The sequence below is a fragment of the Rutidosis leptorrhynchoides genome, chromosome 8 (genome assembly GCF_046630445.1).
Source record: "Rutidosis leptorrhynchoides isolate AG116_Rl617_1_P2 chromosome 8, CSIRO_AGI_Rlap_v1, whole genome shotgun sequence".
In the NCBI taxonomy this organism is placed as follows: Eukaryota; Viridiplantae; Streptophyta; class Magnoliopsida; order Asterales; family Asteraceae; genus Rutidosis; species Rutidosis leptorrhynchoides.
Window position 1 is genome coordinate 91,358,142 of NC_092340.1, and position 18,664 is coordinate 91,376,805.

At 35.0% G+C, this 18,664-nt stretch overlaps 2 protein-coding genes across 2 annotated transcripts; one reads left to right on the forward strand and one right to left on the reverse strand.

The window, feature by feature from the left end:
* The first annotated feature begins 840 nt into the window (after positions 1–840).
* Positions 841–1,725, forward strand: LOC139863617 (uncharacterized mitochondrial protein AtMg00810-like). The gene has a single exon (XM_071852229.1). It carries the CDS (start codon positions 841–843, stop codon positions 1,723–1,725), a length of 885 nt encoding a protein of 294 aa, XP_071708330.1.
* Positions 1,726–3,696: 1,971 nt separating this feature from the next.
* LOC139863618 (ABC transporter B family member 15-like) lies at positions 3,697–11,494 on the reverse strand. The gene is made up of 7 exons (XM_071852230.1): positions 11,282–11,494; positions 10,333–10,387; positions 8,599–8,777; positions 8,069–8,526; positions 6,694–7,231; positions 5,578–6,450; positions 3,697–5,082 (listed from the first exon to the last, which is right to left on the reverse strand). The coding sequence occupies exons 1-7, from the start codon at positions 11,492–11,494 to the stop codon at positions 3,697–3,699; spliced, it is 3,702 nt and encodes a 1,233-aa protein (XP_071708331.1).
* Positions 11,495–18,664: the final 7,170 nt, after the last annotated feature.

Sequence of the window (18,664 nt, forward strand, 5' to 3'; positions counted from 1 at the left end):
TCCCCCTACACCACCAACTCAACCAACACCCGATACCACTACTACTCACATGCCTGATCCACCACCACAACCGCAACCACAACATACCACATCCACTCACCATATGGTCACCCGTCATCGCCTCGGCACCACTAAACCCGTTGAGTGTCTTAACCTCCATGTCACCACACCCTCTCCTACACCTAAATCATACTCCCACGCCTTTAACGACCCTAATTGGCATAACGCTATGACTGAGGAATATAATGCTTTGATTAAAAATGGTACTTGGACTCTTGTGCCTCGACCATCGAATACGAACATAGTTCGCTCCATGTGGTTGTTCAAGCACAAGTTTAATGCTGACGGTACATTGAGCAGGTATAAGGCTCGACTTGTTGCCAACGGTCGTAGCCAACATGTTGGTATCGATTGTGATGAGACTTTCAGCCCAGTTGTAAAACCGGCCACCATCAGAACTGTTCTCAGCCTTGCTGCATCTTGACACTGGCCCATTCATCAACTAGATGTCAAGAATGCCTTCCTCCACGGGTCACTCTCCGAGACAGTCAACATGCATCAGCCTCCCGGGTTTCGTGACCCCACTCGTCCGGATCATGTCTACCTTCTACAGAAATCCCTATACGGTTTGAAACAAGCTCCCAGAGCTTGGTTTCAGCGTTTTGCCAGGTATGCCCAGCGTGTTGGATTCCAGCACAGTCACTGTGACACATCCCTGTTCATCTACAAACAGGGTGCGGACACAACATACTTATTATTATATATGGACGACATCCTTCTTACCGCCTCTTCCACTGCCTTTTTTCAGCAGGTTATCACCTCTCTACATCAGGTTTTTCTATGACGGACCTTGGCCCGTTAAACTACTTTCTTGGGATCGCTGTCACACGCACCTCTTCTGGGATGTTTCTCTCTCAAAAGAAGTATGCCTCCGAGATTATTGAGCGTGCTGATATGGCTGGTTATAATCCCAACCGCACTCCGATAGACAACAGCACCAAATTGACCACTGCCGGTCCTCCGGTTAAGGACCTCACATTATATCGTAGTCTTGCGGGTGCTCTTCAGTATCTCACCTTCACCAGGCCAGACATCTCCTATGCTGTTCAGCAGATCTGTCTATTCATGCATGATCCTCGGGAACCTCACTTCGCTGCTCTCAGACGGATTATCTGCTATGTCCAGGGTACTCTGGATCTTGGTCTCGATCTATTCTCATCCAGTACTCCCACATTGGTTGCTTATTCCGACGCTGACTGGGCTGGCTGCCCGTCTACTCGTCGCTCGACATCTGGGTACTGTGTATTTCTTGGTAATAATTTGTTATCGTGGTCCTCTAAGCGTCAACAGACTCCGTCACGCTCCAGTGCTGAAGCTGAGTATCGAGGTGTCGCCAATGCCGTGGCAGAGACATGTTGGATTCGTAATCTTCTTCGTGAGCTCCACTGCCCCCTCACATCACCTACTCTCGTCTACTGCGACAACGTGAGTGTTGTTTACATGTCTGGAAACCCTGTGCAACACCAGCGCACCAAACACATAGAGATAGACATACATTTTGTTCGTGATCTGGTTCTTAAAGGTCATGTTCGGGTTCTTCACGTTCCGTCTCGTTATCAATTTGCAGACGTCTTCACCAAGGGTCTTCCTACTGCCCTTTTTGACGAGTTTCGATACAGTCTCAGCGTTCGCTCTGCTCCCGCTACGACTGCGGAGGGATGTTAGACGGATTACTATTATTATTATTATTATAGTGGACTATTCATGTATCGGCACGTGAAGGGCCCGTTTGGTTAGCATCAGTCCATTAGGGTTTGCTGTATTCATCTATATCTATTTATGTACTGTATCGTGACTATTGATCATCAATAAAAACAATACGTATTATCCTTCTCAACACATCTCTAATATAGATTTCTATAATACGATATAGTATTTTGTGATTATCTTTGTTTGTAAAAAATGTTGATTTTAAAAGTTTTGATTCACATCTCGTCTTATATCTTCTTTCAGTGAACGCTTCCATTAACTCACCGTCGATTTTCTAGCTATGGAGGATTCAGATAACAACTCCATTATTTCCGAGGATGTTTACGTTAACAGTTGTTAAGCCCCGACTTTTCATTGACTTCTTTAATTTGCTTGGTCTATTATTTTTGATAAAGTGGTGTATTTTCTAGGGTCGAAAAACGTTTGGCAACTGGCAAGATGATAGATTTATTTGGACAGAAAACATAGGTAAATGAAGGATGGTTGGTTACAGAGATGCACTTCAATTACTTAGTGTCACTCTAGAGTCTCGCATTCTCAGCGATGAACAATGATGATTCCATGTAAGAGACAGAACAAATAAGCTTGAATGACGTTTTTGATTATTAAGTGTTTCGTTATAGAGGTTGTACTGTTTTAGGGAACGTTGTTGTTATACGAGATGTCGAACAATGGAGATGCATTGAGGATATTCAAGTCGTCGTTCGAGACCGCCTTTTCAAAATATACATGAAAAATTCACTTGTCATGAAACCGCGTTCATGACTTCAAACATTGAAAAAAATATTAAATTCACGATATTAAAAAATTGGAAAAAAATATTTTAAAAATCGACCTTGAAAAAATATATTTCTTTAACTTAAATAAATGATGTTTTTTTAAAGGCAAGTTGTCGGCATCACCCCCTTAATCACTTTCGCGATCATATGCCACGCACGCACACTTTTTCGGGGAGAAATCCGAATCGCATTACAGAAACCCGATCCTTAAGTCATCCGAGGGACAGACGTACCGAGTTTAAATGTTGGAATGATAAAAAAAACACTAGTAGCATCTCAAGTCACAACAGACGATGTTCAACGACATAGCAACTCAATGGGGAACTACCTTATTACGATGTCATGGTTTGATTTCGAGCGTAAACCAATTTCCACTCATTGTGCTCTTACGCTCTCTTCCCCAGTTTTTAGGGAAGGAAAGAAATGAAATGAAGAAATTTAAAAATGAGGAAGTGAAATCTTTACAATCTAAAAAGGATACATTTAAAACAAAATTACACTAAAATCATCCATTAATCTTTTTTTCATTTCTTTCTTATTAAAATTCATATACATAAATATTTTTTGTTTCAATTTGGTTGCTTCATTCCTTTCTCTTCAAATTCAAAATAAAAATATAACTCTTTACATCAACCAAATTTGGGTAGTGGTGTGTTTGATCTACATTTCAAAGATGGAATCGAAACCACTACTTATATAAAAGTTTCAAGATTTTCTTTTATTTATTTATTTTTAAAACATACGAAGTATTGTTTAAACCTAAACCATATATGGTAAATGAGTGTGATGTTGTATAACCACCTGCTTATCAATTTACACTTTCTGTTTCTCATTTGATATTATCAACGATCAAATCAAACACTCAATTGTCACACTGTGCTCACCAACTGTTTGAATTAATGCTTCAAAGAAAATGTGCCTAAGAGAATTTAAATGTGCGAACTTGAATATGGTTTGTGCTGAGCAATTGTTGATTGCTGCAAAGTATCTGCTGCATCAACATCGGTGCTATCATAAACCACAATGGCACAATATTATGGTGATAATCACGAGTTTTTAGGTACATATCAGTTTCATTTCTACTACTACTTATTTGTAACTTATTGTACATTTAGCTTTAAGTCAGTCCTCTTTTTATATAAAGAAGTCAGTCCATCTTATCAACAATAGAACTAGGCTTTTGAAGATTAATTAACGAGTAGTAAGCTCCACTCGGCCCTTTCGCTAGCAACGAACCATGATTACCTTTTTCAACCACCTTCCCTTTTTCCAACACCGCAATCGTGTCACAACTTTGTATCGTACTCAACCGGTGGGCCACCACCACACTAGTCCGCCCCACCATCATTCGCTCGAGTGCATCTTGTACTACTTTCTCTGACTGACTATCTAGTGCACTAGTCGCTTCGTCTAGTAGCAGTACTGTCGGTTTTTTCAGTATGGCACGAGCTATCGCAATGCGCTGTTTTTGTCCCCCCGACAACTGTACACCTCGATCACCGCACCACGTATCGTACCCGTTTCTCAATACGGATATAAACTCATGAGCATTCCCCGCTTTCGCAGCCTCTATAATTTCCGATTCGCTGATGTCATCAGAAGCCCCGTACAGAATGTTTTCGCGTATCGTACTAGCGAATAACGTAGGCTCTTGGCTTACGAGTGCGATATATCTCCTTAGAGTTCTTAAATGGTAAGACTTTATATCCCTTTCGTCAATCTTGACAACGCCTTTTATCGGGTCGTAAAAACGCTCAATAAGACCAATTATGGTTGATTTCCCGGACCCACTTTGTCCGACTAATGCAGTCGATTTTCCAGCTTCGATATCGATAGAGAAGCCTTTAAAGATTGTGACGTCAGGTCGAGCAGGGTAAGCAAAGTCAACATCACATATCTCAATATAGCCCGTAAGGATATTAGGCTTCGTACCATCGGGGTTTTCGGGATCTATCAAGGTGTTACGGTCCAACACCGCAAACACAGACTGCACTGACTCAGACCCTTTCGACAGGTCATTTGTCATAGTTCCAGCTTCCGCAATTATCCTACTTGTACTTACTATGATCATGAACGTTTGAAAAAACGCTTTTGCTCCAAGATGACCATCGGTTATTAATTTCCCGCCATACCAAAAAGATAGAGCCCAAACACAACTCATAATGCTTTGTGAAAACCCGAGCCCAAATCCAGCGTACCACGCTTGTCGGATGCTTTCACGCATTGGGGCTTTTTGGGCCTCGTGAAGCATTTTGAGGATCTTTTGTTGAGATGAAAACGCAGTGACGGTACGAAGATTCGAGATAGCTTCGGCTGCGAGTTTGCTGCTTTCATCTTGCAACTTCATGGCTTTTTTTGCCATGTTTTTTACTAGAAGTGTTCTGCAATAGTAGGTGCTAATTATTAACGGTTGAGATGCAATGATAACTAACGCCAACCGCCATGAAATCACCAACCCCATTGTGAAGGCAATCGTCACCGCAGATAATGTTTGAATTATAAGTGAGCACCGGTCACCCACCAAAGATCGCACCTGCAAATCGTTTTTGACATACGTTTCTATCGGTTAGTCAACGAATAATAAGTTTCTTAACAAGCTAAGCATGTTTGGTAGTGATACTGTCTCACAATTTAAACACAGTAACACCAACTAAGGGCGCGTACGATATAAGTGAACGATTAAACTCATAATCTGAATGATTTAAAAATTCTGAACGAAGTTGGTTTTGAATGACAATAACCTACTTGATAATCATTTTGAATGAGCAATGTGGATTATGTAAAATTACCTTATTAACCTTTTGCATTAATAAAAACAATATAGATGTTTAATAAGTGTTTTTAAATATAATATAAAGAGGATATCGCATAAATTATATGTTCTTAATGGTTAAGAGAGTATCATGTTCAACACTGAATGATGAACCATTCAGAGGTCAGAAACACGCTGAATGTTGAATGGTTCATCATTTAATGCTGAACCATTCAACTAAGAGGTAATCAAACACACCCTAAATGTGAAGCATACCACATTGGCATCAGTAGTGAGCCTCGAACAGATTACTCCACTCGAATGTTGATCATGGTCGAACCAACCTATTTCAAAGGTGAGAATCTTTGAAAACAATCGGTCTCGGACCCTCTTCGTTAAATACTCACCCATGTAAGTAAAATTGTAATGTTGAACGACGTTAATTACTATCGAGAAAACTGACAATCCTGCAAAAATTAATACATAAATCTTCGTCTTATGTTTGATCTCATCATGATCCTTCATGAAATATACCGATAACAGTGACCCCATAAAGAAAGAATAGATTGGTTGTACGCCACCAAATAGAGCAGCAGCAACACTCCCAAACACTGCTTGTTTCCATTCAGGAATGTTCATTGCCAAAAGTCTATTAAACGATGGTACTCGAAGTTTTTCTTGTTCAGTCTGCAACGTAAAGTTGTTTTCTCCACCATAGTTGAGTGAGTTTGCAGAGCTAGACTGACTCACTATCGAATGCTTACGGCTGCTTGTGTTGTGGGCATCATTTGTTAAGGAGTTAGATGATTCATCCTTTTGCTTGGTTTCTTGAAGACGTATGAGTGATGTGTAAAAGCCGTTTTCTAACTGAATAAGGTCATCGTGGGACCCAGACTCAACCACCTGACCATCTTGGACCACTACTATCACATCTGCATTTCTAATTGTGGAAAGGCGGTGAGCTATGACTATGGTGGTTCGACCAACAGCTGCACGATCAAGTGCTTCCTGAACGACTCGTTCTGATTCTGTGTCGAGGGCGCTTGTTGCTTCGTCCAAAAGAAGAATACGAGGTGACTTGATAATTGCGCGGGCAATTGCAATTCTTTGCTTTTGCCCACCTGACATCTGAACTCCTCTTTCACCCACCTATATATTTTTGATAAAGAACTTTAAAAGTTACAATACTAAGAGTGACAATTATATATTAACATACTCAAATCAGACAATTCTTAGATAAATGAATATAGCTTAACAAAAATCGGAGCAGTAATCAATGATGATGAAGTAATTCGAATACAAATTCATACTGATTCAAATATATGACCTGACCCAAAACAATACATGTATGAGTTATGATAATCAAAATATATATAAGCATTGAAAAAGCACCTGAGTGTCATAGGACCGAGGCAACTGGGAGATGAAGTTGTGAGCGTTTGAAGCGTTTGCAGCTTCAATAACTTGTTCCATTGTGGCATCTTCCTTGCCGAAAAGTATGTTTTCTTTTATGCTTGTAGCAAATAGAGCAGGCTCTTGACTCACTAATCCCATTTGTGATCTTAACCATTTTAATTGAAACTTATCGATCCTAACTTCGTCTATAAAAATCTCTCCTTCTTGAGGATCATAAAATCTTTGCAATAACGCAATCACTGTCGATTTACCGGACCCACTGCCTCCCACCAATGCCACTGTCTTGCCAGCTGGCACACCTAAATTGAAGTCTTTGAATATAACTGATTCCGGCCTTGATGGGTATGCAAACTTTACATTCTTGAATTCAACTTTTCCGGAGACTTGTAGTATCTCTCCTTCCATGTTGTCTGAATCGATCTCCGGTACTCTTATGATCACTTCCCTTATTCGCTCGCTAGCAGCCATTGCATCTGAAAGGTACCTCATGTTGGACATTGCGGCACCCAATGACCTGTTTTTTCAAGATGCTTAGCAATAACAATTAAAAAGCAATTAAACAACCTCAATAGACCAACTATCTCACGATAGCCTAGTGGTTTCCTCACAAGAGTCAAGAGGTCGCAAGTTCAAACATCACTAGCAGTTGGGTTGCTAGGGAAAGGGTCAGACACGATCATGGAATAGCGCGATTAGGCCGTGTACATGTGAGTAAACACTACTCCCCAACCACTTGGTTTTGCTCAAGTGATCACCAGGACTCCTAGTGAACTTGCAGGTCTCGGATTTAATCCTTGGCAATGTCCTCTTGAGCGTTAATAGGGATTTACAGTGCAAGGTGCTTTACCTGGCATCGGGGTGATGCCTGAGTTCCCGATGTCTGAGGTTTACCTGCTATGTGGAGCTAATGTGCTCGTTCATAGGAGAGTTCCTCATTACAAAAAAAAAAAAAAAAAAAAAAAAAAAAAACCCGACTCCCCCAAGTAGCACATAAGAAAAAGCTTACTTCCTCCGTCTCATATTAATTGTCCCAATACAAAAAGAAAAAAAACACATTTTTAGAAATATCATCATTACATTGTACTTTTTCCGTGCCCCTTACTTTTTACATATATCATCATTACATTGTATTTTTTCTGATATATTATTTATATACATACATTCTAATATGAATGAAGTTTACCTCTTTATTTCTTGTCTATTTATCTATTTATAAAAGTGAACAATAAATTTAGGACAACTCAAGAAAGAATACTGGACAATAAATATGAGACAGAGGGAGTATCATTTTATCCATTTACCCGTTTACTCACTAAAAATGAAGGCCTAAAATGACATGAAACAAACTTACAGTCCACCAATAACGATGCAAGACGCAACAGTCAATACAATTCCACCTGTAGCTCCATGATACATCACCATCCTACTACCATACCAACACATGAAAGACATTACACCAAAAATTACACCGTTACTACCAACCACTAGCCCTTTAGCCAAACCTTGTTTCAAACCTAACTTCACAATTTCCTGAAGCGTGGAAGAGTATTCATTAGTCGTCTTACTTTCACCCACAAATGAATAAACTGTCCTTATAGAAGAAATTGCCTGCTCAGCCACCGCACCAGCTTTATTATTCGCCTCCCTCATCTTTCTTGATAAACTCATTAAAACTCTTCCATATATTAATCCAGGTAAAATCAACAGTATAACAAATGGAACACCAACAATTGCTAGCCTCCATAGTAACATAAATGCTACAACATACGCCCCACCAGAAGCTGCCACATTCATCACGAACACAGGTACCTGCGTGCATTTTTGTTTCCAAATATAATTTACGGTTACATCTCAATGTACCTACATTGGCAGATTTGTTACCTTCTCACTGATGACTTCTTGAATAATCAGGCTATCACTCGAAACACTTTCGATGATATCGGCCATGCTTGTAACATTCAAATCATAGTAGGCCACTTCTTGTCTTAGAACTGCTTTCAGATAAGTCCATCTTAATCTTGATGTCTGCCTATCTGCTGTTCTTGACCAGCAATACCCCTCTACAACAACAAAAAACCCATTCCACATGTAGTTGTTAAAACTTGTGGTGTTATTTGTTTAAATTGTTAGACAAATGTGAAAGAGTGTCAGTTACGTTGTCTTTCTCGAGTTATTTTAAGTGGAAAGTTACGTTGTGTTTCTCGAGTTATTTTAAGTGGAAAGGAGTGGGATGGAAAAGAGAAGAGAGAATAAGGATGAAAAAGAATGTAACATAAAATATTAATCCTTCCGTCTCATTATAAGTGTCATTTTTGATTTTTCAAGGTCTTACTTCTATAATTTTGACTTTCAATATTATTTTTTGTGTTATATAATATATGATGAAACTTATATCAATGAAAACACATTTTAAAACCGAATTCATTCATATATGGGACACATGAAAAGTCAAACGGGACGCTTATTATGAGACACATGGAGTATATCCAAATTCTCGAGTTGAAAGGAAAGTAAAGGATAGTAATTACTCATTTAGATAGTTATATAATATAAAAATATAAAAATATAAATAGATATGATAAATATAAATATCCTAATTCCCTCACGCTCCATCATTCTTCTGTAAACTTTCCAACTGACGCCCTTGGCGTCAGTTTTTGACGCCGTTTTATAGGCGTCAAGGGCGTCAACGAATGCCAAATCAGGTGACGGAGGGAGGTCTGACACCGCGTTGAAAACAGTCTAATGGATAACTAGCTACTTGTTCTTCCATTTAGGACATTCAATTAGATAATATTTTACTTCATTCGTCTCAATTTAAGTACGAGTCTATATTCTATATTGTATTTCCATAAACAAAATAAAAAATTCAATTGCTTATTTTACTAATATAAACAAAATTTGTCTTATTAGTTATTAATAGTACTATTTAATATTTTATTTTTCACACACCGAACCCCCTAACTTTCATTAAAATACAAATCGAACCCCCCCATTTTATAGTATTATTTAATATTTCATTTTTCACACACCCAACCCCCTAACTTTCATTAAAATACAAATCGAACCTCCCCATTTTATACCTATATTCTAAAATATTATTTATCCCATCACTAACACTAAAAATATTGAATAATAACACTCACCACGCTACTACTGTGCTACTTTTTTTTTTGTCTCAAACGATAAAAAAACAACTTTCATAAAAGGAACAACCCTTCAATGCTACCAAAAGATGTCGAAAAATATTCTTTTTTACAAAATAGATCAACTAACTTTTTAAAAAAAAAAAAAAAAAAATCCAAACGCTAAAAGAAGCAACTTTTACAAAGGAACAACCCTTCAATGTTAGATGTCGAATTTTTTTTTTTTTTACAAAATAGATCAACACTTTTTTTAACTCGCATTCAAAACGGAGCCCCCGGCGCGAAGCGAGGGCTCCACAACTAGTTTCAACCATTATAAAAGTTTAAACATTGTAAAAATGAACAATATGTAATAATCAAGGTCTGGATTTTCAAAGTGAGCATTTGAGTGAGCGAGAAAACATGTAAAAACGAACATTGTATGAATGAACAATATGTAATAAAAGTACAAGCATCACATAGCACTTACCAAGAAAACACGCAACCCATTTTATAATAGCCAGGTAGCAGAGATTTGCAGCACTCTGTAAACAAGAAATTAAAATAAATCAAACCCATTTAGATCTCTTAATATATTATAGACGTATTTATTAATACAAATGATTTGATTTCATGCACATTGTACGAATAAATAATTTGTATTTGAATACAATTTCGTTATATGAACAAATAAAAAATATAGTATAATAGAAACATATCTTTGTATATAATTTTAAAGATTTTAACAGTCGATCTTTATTCCTTTTGCATAATCCGTTTATCCAAGAAATCTTACGATAACATATGTTTTAAGATTATAAAAAATAATAATAATATATCAGTTTCATTTCTTTAATATAACAAATAACAAATTTAATATAATGCAATAACAACATTGCTATGTATATACCGTTTCTTTACACAAGATAAAGAAAGGGTATGTTTGGTGTTGTTTGTAACTGATAACTGGTAGCTGGTAACTCATAGCTGATAGCGTTTAGCAGAATAGCTGAAACTGTTAAAATAAAATGTAAAATGACAAAAAACTATGAGTTATTGAATTGTTTGTAAAATACTAATTCTATTTGCTTTTACTCCTTACATTTTCTCTCCATCTAAAAACTTTAAATTATTTAAACTAAACAAAGTTTTTTACTATATACGAGTAGAATTTTTTTCATTAAAGTTATAAGCTTTGTACCAAATATGCCCTTAAAAAGTCGCCATCTACACTATGTTGGTCAAAAGTCAGAATATTTGAACCATAAAGTTTTATACGGAGTAACAATATAAAATACCATAATACTTATAAAGTTATGGTATATTGGAAAGTCACATGTAACAGTAACAAATCATGTTAACCAGAAACCTCAGCTCTTCAATTTTCTAGACTATCAATTGATATTATCCAAAGTATTATATCTGGATTAATAACTTGCCTTGTGAATAAGTTGAGTGAACTCATGCTTTGATAAAGAAGAAAAGCTTCCAATATTGTTATAAAGGGTGCCGTTTAAATAAAACATCACTGGCACTGCAATTCCATCGCAGATTGCTCCTAATAAGCCAAAAGTCATCAGCAAAATGTCAACACTATCTGCATGCATGAAAAGCGATCTAAATGATCCATTGCTGCTGCTCTTTTTACTCATCTTAATTAATTAGCACAAGGAATCTGATCTTGAATGCCAAAATTTACGCATGCAATAAGTTATATTTATATAGCAAATCAAATAAAAAACGGTTATGAATTAGTACGTGGAGGGTTCTATATTAAGTGCCTGAGCGGTGGTTCTTTGAATTCACACACGTGTTGACTTTTACCCTTTTAAGGTGGTTCTGGTCTACTTTTTAGACAAATCTCTCATTAATGACGATTTTGGTCGAGGTGCGCATCTCCAAATAAAACTGAGTTTTTTTTTTCTTTCGGTAGTTGATATTGGAGACTGGAGAGTTGGGTTGAGTAATGTAGCCATGCAGGTGTTGTGCTTTTCTTTTTTTATCGGAGTCATCTATAGTTCTATGCATCATCTACATCTAAGACTAGTGTGGCAGTGCGTATACGAGTTCTAGTTGTTCAACACGATTTGACTTGATGATTTTAATTAGTTTGGTAACTTTAGTTTGACCGCTTTAATTCAATAAAATTTAATTGAGTTTGATGGGTTAGTTCCTATATACAGAGGCGGAGACAGTAGGGGTGCTTGGGGGTGTCGAGCATCCCCCAACTGTTGCATTTTCTTTGATACTTACCTGCAACGGCTGATTTAGTAGGGGGAATTGGGTGCCCAACATCCCCTATCAAGTTAAAGTATATACTATTAATTTTATATTTCAATGGCGTAAAAGGATACTGATGATTGGGTTCTGGAATTGCAAGTGGGGGTTGGTGAATGATTTGGTGGAGATGACGAGTTTTTAATATATATATATTCATTGAGTCCCCTAACTATTGTATTATACACTCTTTTAGCCTCTCAAAATTGATAATATATCAATTAAATCCCAAATGTTAATGTACAAATAAGTACTCCGTATTTTTTAATAAAAATAATCTAAATGTCAATAAATATCACATTTTAACCCTCATATACTAAATTAACATTTTATTGTCCTTATTAAAAACTACATATTTTATAAATATTACTCTGTTTGAATTTGAATTTTCTTGTCCTGAATAAAAACTACATATTTTATAAATATTACTGCGTATTATTAAATTGTACTTTTTATTAACTTTATAGTATTAATATTAAATTTTATAATTTTTCCAATGACCGTCCATAGGACTATCATTAACGTACATATGTGTATTGTACATAGCGAATAATATTAGTGTCGCAGTCATTCAAATGTATATTATATTTATGTATGAAAATATTAAGGGTTGTCGTTAGAAAAAAAAAATCAAAAAATCAACATTTATTTAATGTTTTGTTTCAAGGAAAATTAAGCCACCCTCAATTATAATTCCTCGCTCCGCCCCTGCCTATATATGCATGGTAACGATTAGTTACGCTAAGAGCACGAGTTGTCGGTGTCTATTTTATGGTGTTCATTTTAAGGTCGAAAATGAATCTTGAAATTGACTAAAGTGGGTGTCGTTCAGTATCCATTTGGATGTCCATTTTAAAGTCGAATATGACGAGGACCAAAAAGAAAATAAAATAATTATATATACGGAGCGTTGTAATTATATTTTGTAGATAAACTTTTATTATATAATAATATTATAATTATATATGAATAGCTATAAACCATATATAATCACTTAATCAATATCGTATATATGGTTATATATATAAATAAAAAATATTCATTAGTTTCAAAATCAAAATTATTACGAGTAGTTATATGGTCAAAAATTACTAAACCAGTTTATTTCCTAAATTCACGATTTTTGTATCTATCTACTCTAACCTCTTTTTGTATGTATATGTTGTATATATAATTATAATGAATAATGAATAATTAATTTAAATTAATAATAAAATGCCACCTAAGCAAATACCTATTTGTTATATATATATATATATATATATATATATATATATATATATATATATATATATATATATATATATATATATGTGTGTGTGTGTGTGTGTGCGGCGCGCGCGCGCCTGAGCGCGTGTATTTAGCACATATTTATGTATGTATAGTTATATTTTTGGTAATAATTTGTATATCTATGACTATTCATATCCGATCCAAAAATTATATAGATCATTCATATTCATATCTATATCTATATCCATATATTGATTTAAATTATTTATATTTATTATAAATAAATCGGATCATGTGATATTCGATGGATCGGATATTCGTTTTACATATTTAGTAAAGATGTATATGATTATAAAATTCTTTTTATGGTAGTAAGTTAAGACTTGTATTCTTTTTATGTTTGACTGGATCATTTTACATTTAATATTGTTTGAACTCTTCAATTAATTCATTAAGCTTGCACGACCACTTTAATTAATTAGGCTTGAATACTTTATCTAATTAATTTAATTTAATTTTGAAATTGATATTACGAGTCTTAATGCATCATAACATCTATCATCGCATTCTAGCTTGAACACGTTTTCCTCTTTTTTATTTTTTAACTTTCCCCTAGACAATGGGTGGAACGCTTGAATTGAAAAGGCTAACCTTGAGTCCTTGACTTGACTTAGACGTCCTCCATACTCTTCATCATTTCATCAAAAGTCACAAACATCTCCTCAGACATTGATAATTTCCCTTTCACTTTATCAATTTTTGAGGCAACGAGAGAAAAAATCAACCGGGGTTGAGGACCCAACACCATTACTGTCAAGTGTCAACTACAGAATTAACATGAACGAGCTTGTTGGGCCTCGAAAACAAAGGAGAGATATTTACCGGAACTTCAACAACGAAGTCTTCCTCTAAAATGTCGACCAAATAAAAAATGGGCAAAGATATTAGAGAAATTCCAACCAACTATCTTTATATAGAGGTCTCCGGAAAGATTAACAATATGAGAAACAATTGTTAAAATGAATTCAATTTCAAACCGAAACTGAACCCGAACCAAAAACCGAATTGGAATTCGGTTTGATTTCGAATAAAAAAAAAGATCGATACTTTATTTAAAATAAATGTAGAAAAAGGCTTTTAAGTCCAATTTTGAATTTTTAAATTTATTTTTGTTCTATATAAATTATTAATTTAATATTACCACTCAAATTGGGTTTTGAATTCGGTTTCTGATTTAACCAAGTTCAAAAAATTAAAATTGAATATCGAATTCAGATTTGAAAACCGAATCGAAAACTGAATTCAAATTCGGTTCGTTTTTTTAGGTTGATTTTCGATTTAAACGGTTTGAAATCAAATATTGGACACCCTACTTACGACCACTAGCACAACTACATTTAGGAGTATTAAAACCTACGACCCCTCAGTATTTTCCCTTATATACTAAAAGAGACTCAATTTTTGATCTTTTAACTACTTGAAAACAACAACCCATCACTATTCCAAATTTACAGTTTAACCCACTCAATTTTAGATATCAAGTGTAACTTTTTAGGGATATTTATAGTTTTATCCCTTCAACTTTGGGTATTAATTGTAACTTTTCAGGGGTAGGATTAAGAGAGAAGTAACCATTCGGGGGGAAGCGGGGGAAAACAAAAACTTTTTTTTTTCGTTTTTTGAAAAAACTTTTTTCACGAACATTATAGATGAGATGAAAATATGAACATTTAGTAGAGACACTTTGTGATAAATGTTTTTATTTTGGCGGAAAAACGCTCGAAGAAGTAATATATAACAATTATCGTATTTTTCGAGCGTATTTTGAGGTTTTAGCTATTGGAGTTTAGATATTAGGGTTTAGATATTAGGGTTTATAGGGTTTAGATATTAGGGTGTAGAAATTTAGGTTTTAGGGTTTAGATTTAGGATTTAGATTGAGTTTTTAACACGAACAGTTTAGAGTTTAGGGTTTAGGGTTTAAGGTTTAGGGTTTGGTGTTTTGGGTTTATGGAATAAACCCAAAACACCAAACCCTAAACCCTAAACCCTAAACTCTAAATCGGACTAAATTTTACTTCACAAAACATGGAAAAAAAAACGTTCATATTCTTCACGAACAATATTATCTTGAATGTTATTTTTGTCGATCGTTTTCCCGCCTAAATAATAACATTCATCACGAAGTGTCTCTTCTAAATGTTTATATTTTCTTGTGATCTTGATGCCGGGAAAAAAAAATTCAAAAAAAAACGAAAAAAAAAAATTATGCTTCCCCCCGATTGGTTACTTCCCCATTGATCATGCCCCTATATATATATATATATATATATATATATATATATATATATATATATATATATATATATATATATATATATATAGGGTAACACTCTAGTGAGAACATTCTCACAAATAAATATGATGAGAACATGGGTATTTATGTAATTTAACATCCTTATAATATATATATATATATTGAAAGGGAAAATATTATTAAAATGAAAAGTCCCACATTACAAATATTGTGCTTACCAGTTGTGATAGAGCACAACCTTCACATGCTTTGTGTCTGTTACTTGGCTACAGAACACAACTATTATCTATTAATACTCAAAATATATTATATACATTGATGCTAAGTTAGCACCATAACAAGGAATAAATTATGAGAAGAAAGCTTGAGGATTATGTAGCCACGTATGTTAATCGATAGTCTTCTTTTTACATCTTTTCACGACCCACTCGAATGTAAATTTCAATTTAATATATTATTCAACAAAAAAATCCACCCAATTTTTTGACGGTATTTATCTTTATTTTTGCCGCGAGTTAGGTTTCTCCTTTATCACCATTCATGTAGCGACCCGACAAAATCGTCATTGACGGCGCCGTCTACTTAGGTCCCGTCACATGGTCATAAGTCTTTAAAACAACGTTTGACCAAAATATGTCGCATTCATTTCAAATGTATGGATGTTTCAAGTTTACAAAAGTAGTTCAACGACTAGTTATATTACAACGTTTAAAGTACAAATGAAACCTATGCGACACAATTTAAAGTAAGTCAAAAGACGCTCCATGTATGCATGTATACTCGACATCCAATCAAGTATCAAAAAGTAGAGTGCGGAAGCATGTATCACTTAGCATTCAAGGACCTGAGAAAAACATTTAAAAAACTGTCAACGAAAAACGTTGGTGAAATCATAGGTGTATTAGTAAACGTATGTATTTGAACCACAAGATTTAGTATAAGTTGATTATCCAAATCGTTTGCATTCCAAAGATGTTGATTGTATCACGAGCACCCAATTATCAAGGCTTAACTGAATGTTACCTCTGAATCCATAGTGTTAGAACATACACTATACTAATAAAATTATATTTCATTCACTAACGGTAGTGAACCGTCCGAATGAGGGTTCATCAAACCCGTATGGCCACACAACATAATTACTCGCTTACACACTACAAGTGTAACTAATGATAATTGAATTGAGGATTTTTGTTCTAACTCGTACGTTGAATGTTTGTTTTCGTACTTGTGTTCAATATATAAAAGTATAAATCGTTTATGTTTTCTCATCCCAAGTATAAGTATAAAAGAGTAAAAGTGGGACTATGATCTCACCTTGATTGCACGAATATAAATGTACTTCACAAAGTAACGTGTGCAAGAACGAATGCTAGTCTTGACCTAAACAAATAGGTTGTATCAATATCGGTAAACACGGTCGGTCAAAGTGTTCAATTGGTCCTATGGCTCGTTACGACTCAATTTCGTAGCATGTGAATCACGTTGTCAAGTTTCATGCAAGATACAAGTATAAAAGCACGCTAGAACGATCGCATAAATATTTGGTTAAGTTTGACTAAAAGTCAAACTTGGTCAAAGTCAACGGGGTCGGGTCGGGTATCCGAAAATTTTTCTATGAAAGATAAGCATATATAAGCATGTTGGCCAAGTTTCATGTTAATCGGACATGTATAGCATAGCGGGAATTAAACGGAAAAAAAAGACAATTTGGACAGCCAGCTTCAGATGCGCCGCATCCCTTAGTGATGCGCCGCATCTGTCTGCTGATGCACCGCAACCAATAGGGATGCGCCGCATCACTACCTGATTCCAGTGGGAAAAGCTGAAAAATTAACAAGTCTCGAACCAAACTTCATTTAAACACAATTTATGACACTAAAAACGCATACCATATATCGTTGGAAAGGTATTTTAACGAGGAATACAACTAGATACATATCATCAATCAAATCTAACATTTTCAATAATCGAATTTCCAAATTAAATGATCAATCAATGCTCATCATAAATGCTTCAAGTCCATAAATGCACATTGATGATTCGGGAATTAAATGCACGCATATAATACGCCGTTTCGTAGGTAATCATGCATATAATACAACTAAATACTTACAATTAACATTGCAAAGCATTTAATGCATCAAAAATCCATTTTACTTCTATCAAACCCTAACTCAAAATCATAAATTTAGTAATTATGTTTAAGGAGTCTCTCTAAGTCAACCTACACATTAAATTGAAGCTAGTAACACATTTAATACATGCACTTTTAACATCTAACAACATTTAAGTAACCAAATCTCAAGATCAAACACACACATTTCAAGTTTAAGCTAGTTACATCAAAATAGCAAGAACAAGCAAATAAATCACACAAACATGTTAGACTTGAGCCATAGGCACTAATTAACACACTTTTAAGTCAAAAACATCAAGAACATAAAATCTAGTATTTTTTTAGAAAGTTACCCAAATGTAATGAAGTTAGTATGGACGACATGTCGTCCCGGAATGAATGAGCTTCATTATGCAGAAACAGACATCTTTCGTACAAAGCGTTTATGAATTATTTATTTACTAATATTGGTGTTCTTGAAGGTCTGTTAGGACGACATCTGATAACTACGTTACCTATCAACAGGGTCATCGTTGCTGAAACTTCGACAATATCGAGCTCAGAATCAGAAAATTCGTCCACTAGTTTTCATTCATTTAATATAAAATACAACATTAATTTTACATAACTAGAAACATAAAACAACTTAATCAAATTAAATAACTTAACACTAAAACAAATACGACCCAACTACTAATTAACATAAATTCCTCGTTTCTAACTCGACGTTTTTCAACTTTGAGGTCATCTTCAAGCTTATTCTTTTTCGGTAAAAATTTGGGTATAATCTGCATAGCCTTAGCACCAATGGGTGGATCATACCAGTCTATCCAACCATAACTTGTGAACTGCGAACAATAAATGAAATTAATTTGA

Excerpts from the sequence above, each read along its gene's own strand:
- LOC139863618 (XM_071852230.1), bottom strand. The coding sequence starts at position 11,494 with ATGAGTAAAAAGAGCAGCAGCAATGGATCATTTAGATCGCTTTTCATG. Across the intron at positions 6,451-6,693 it reads CTCGGTCCTATGACACTCAG|GTGGGTGAAAGAGGAGTTCA; the intron begins GTGCTTTTTCAA and ends AAAAATATATAG. Across the intron at positions 5,083-5,577 it reads TCACTACTGATGCCAATGTG|GTGCGATCTTTGGTGGGTGA; the intron begins GTATGCTTCACA and ends AACGATTTGCAG.
- LOC139863617 (XM_071852229.1), top strand. The coding sequence starts at position 841 with ATGACGGACCTTGGCCCGTTAAACTACTTTCTTGGGATCGCTGTCACA.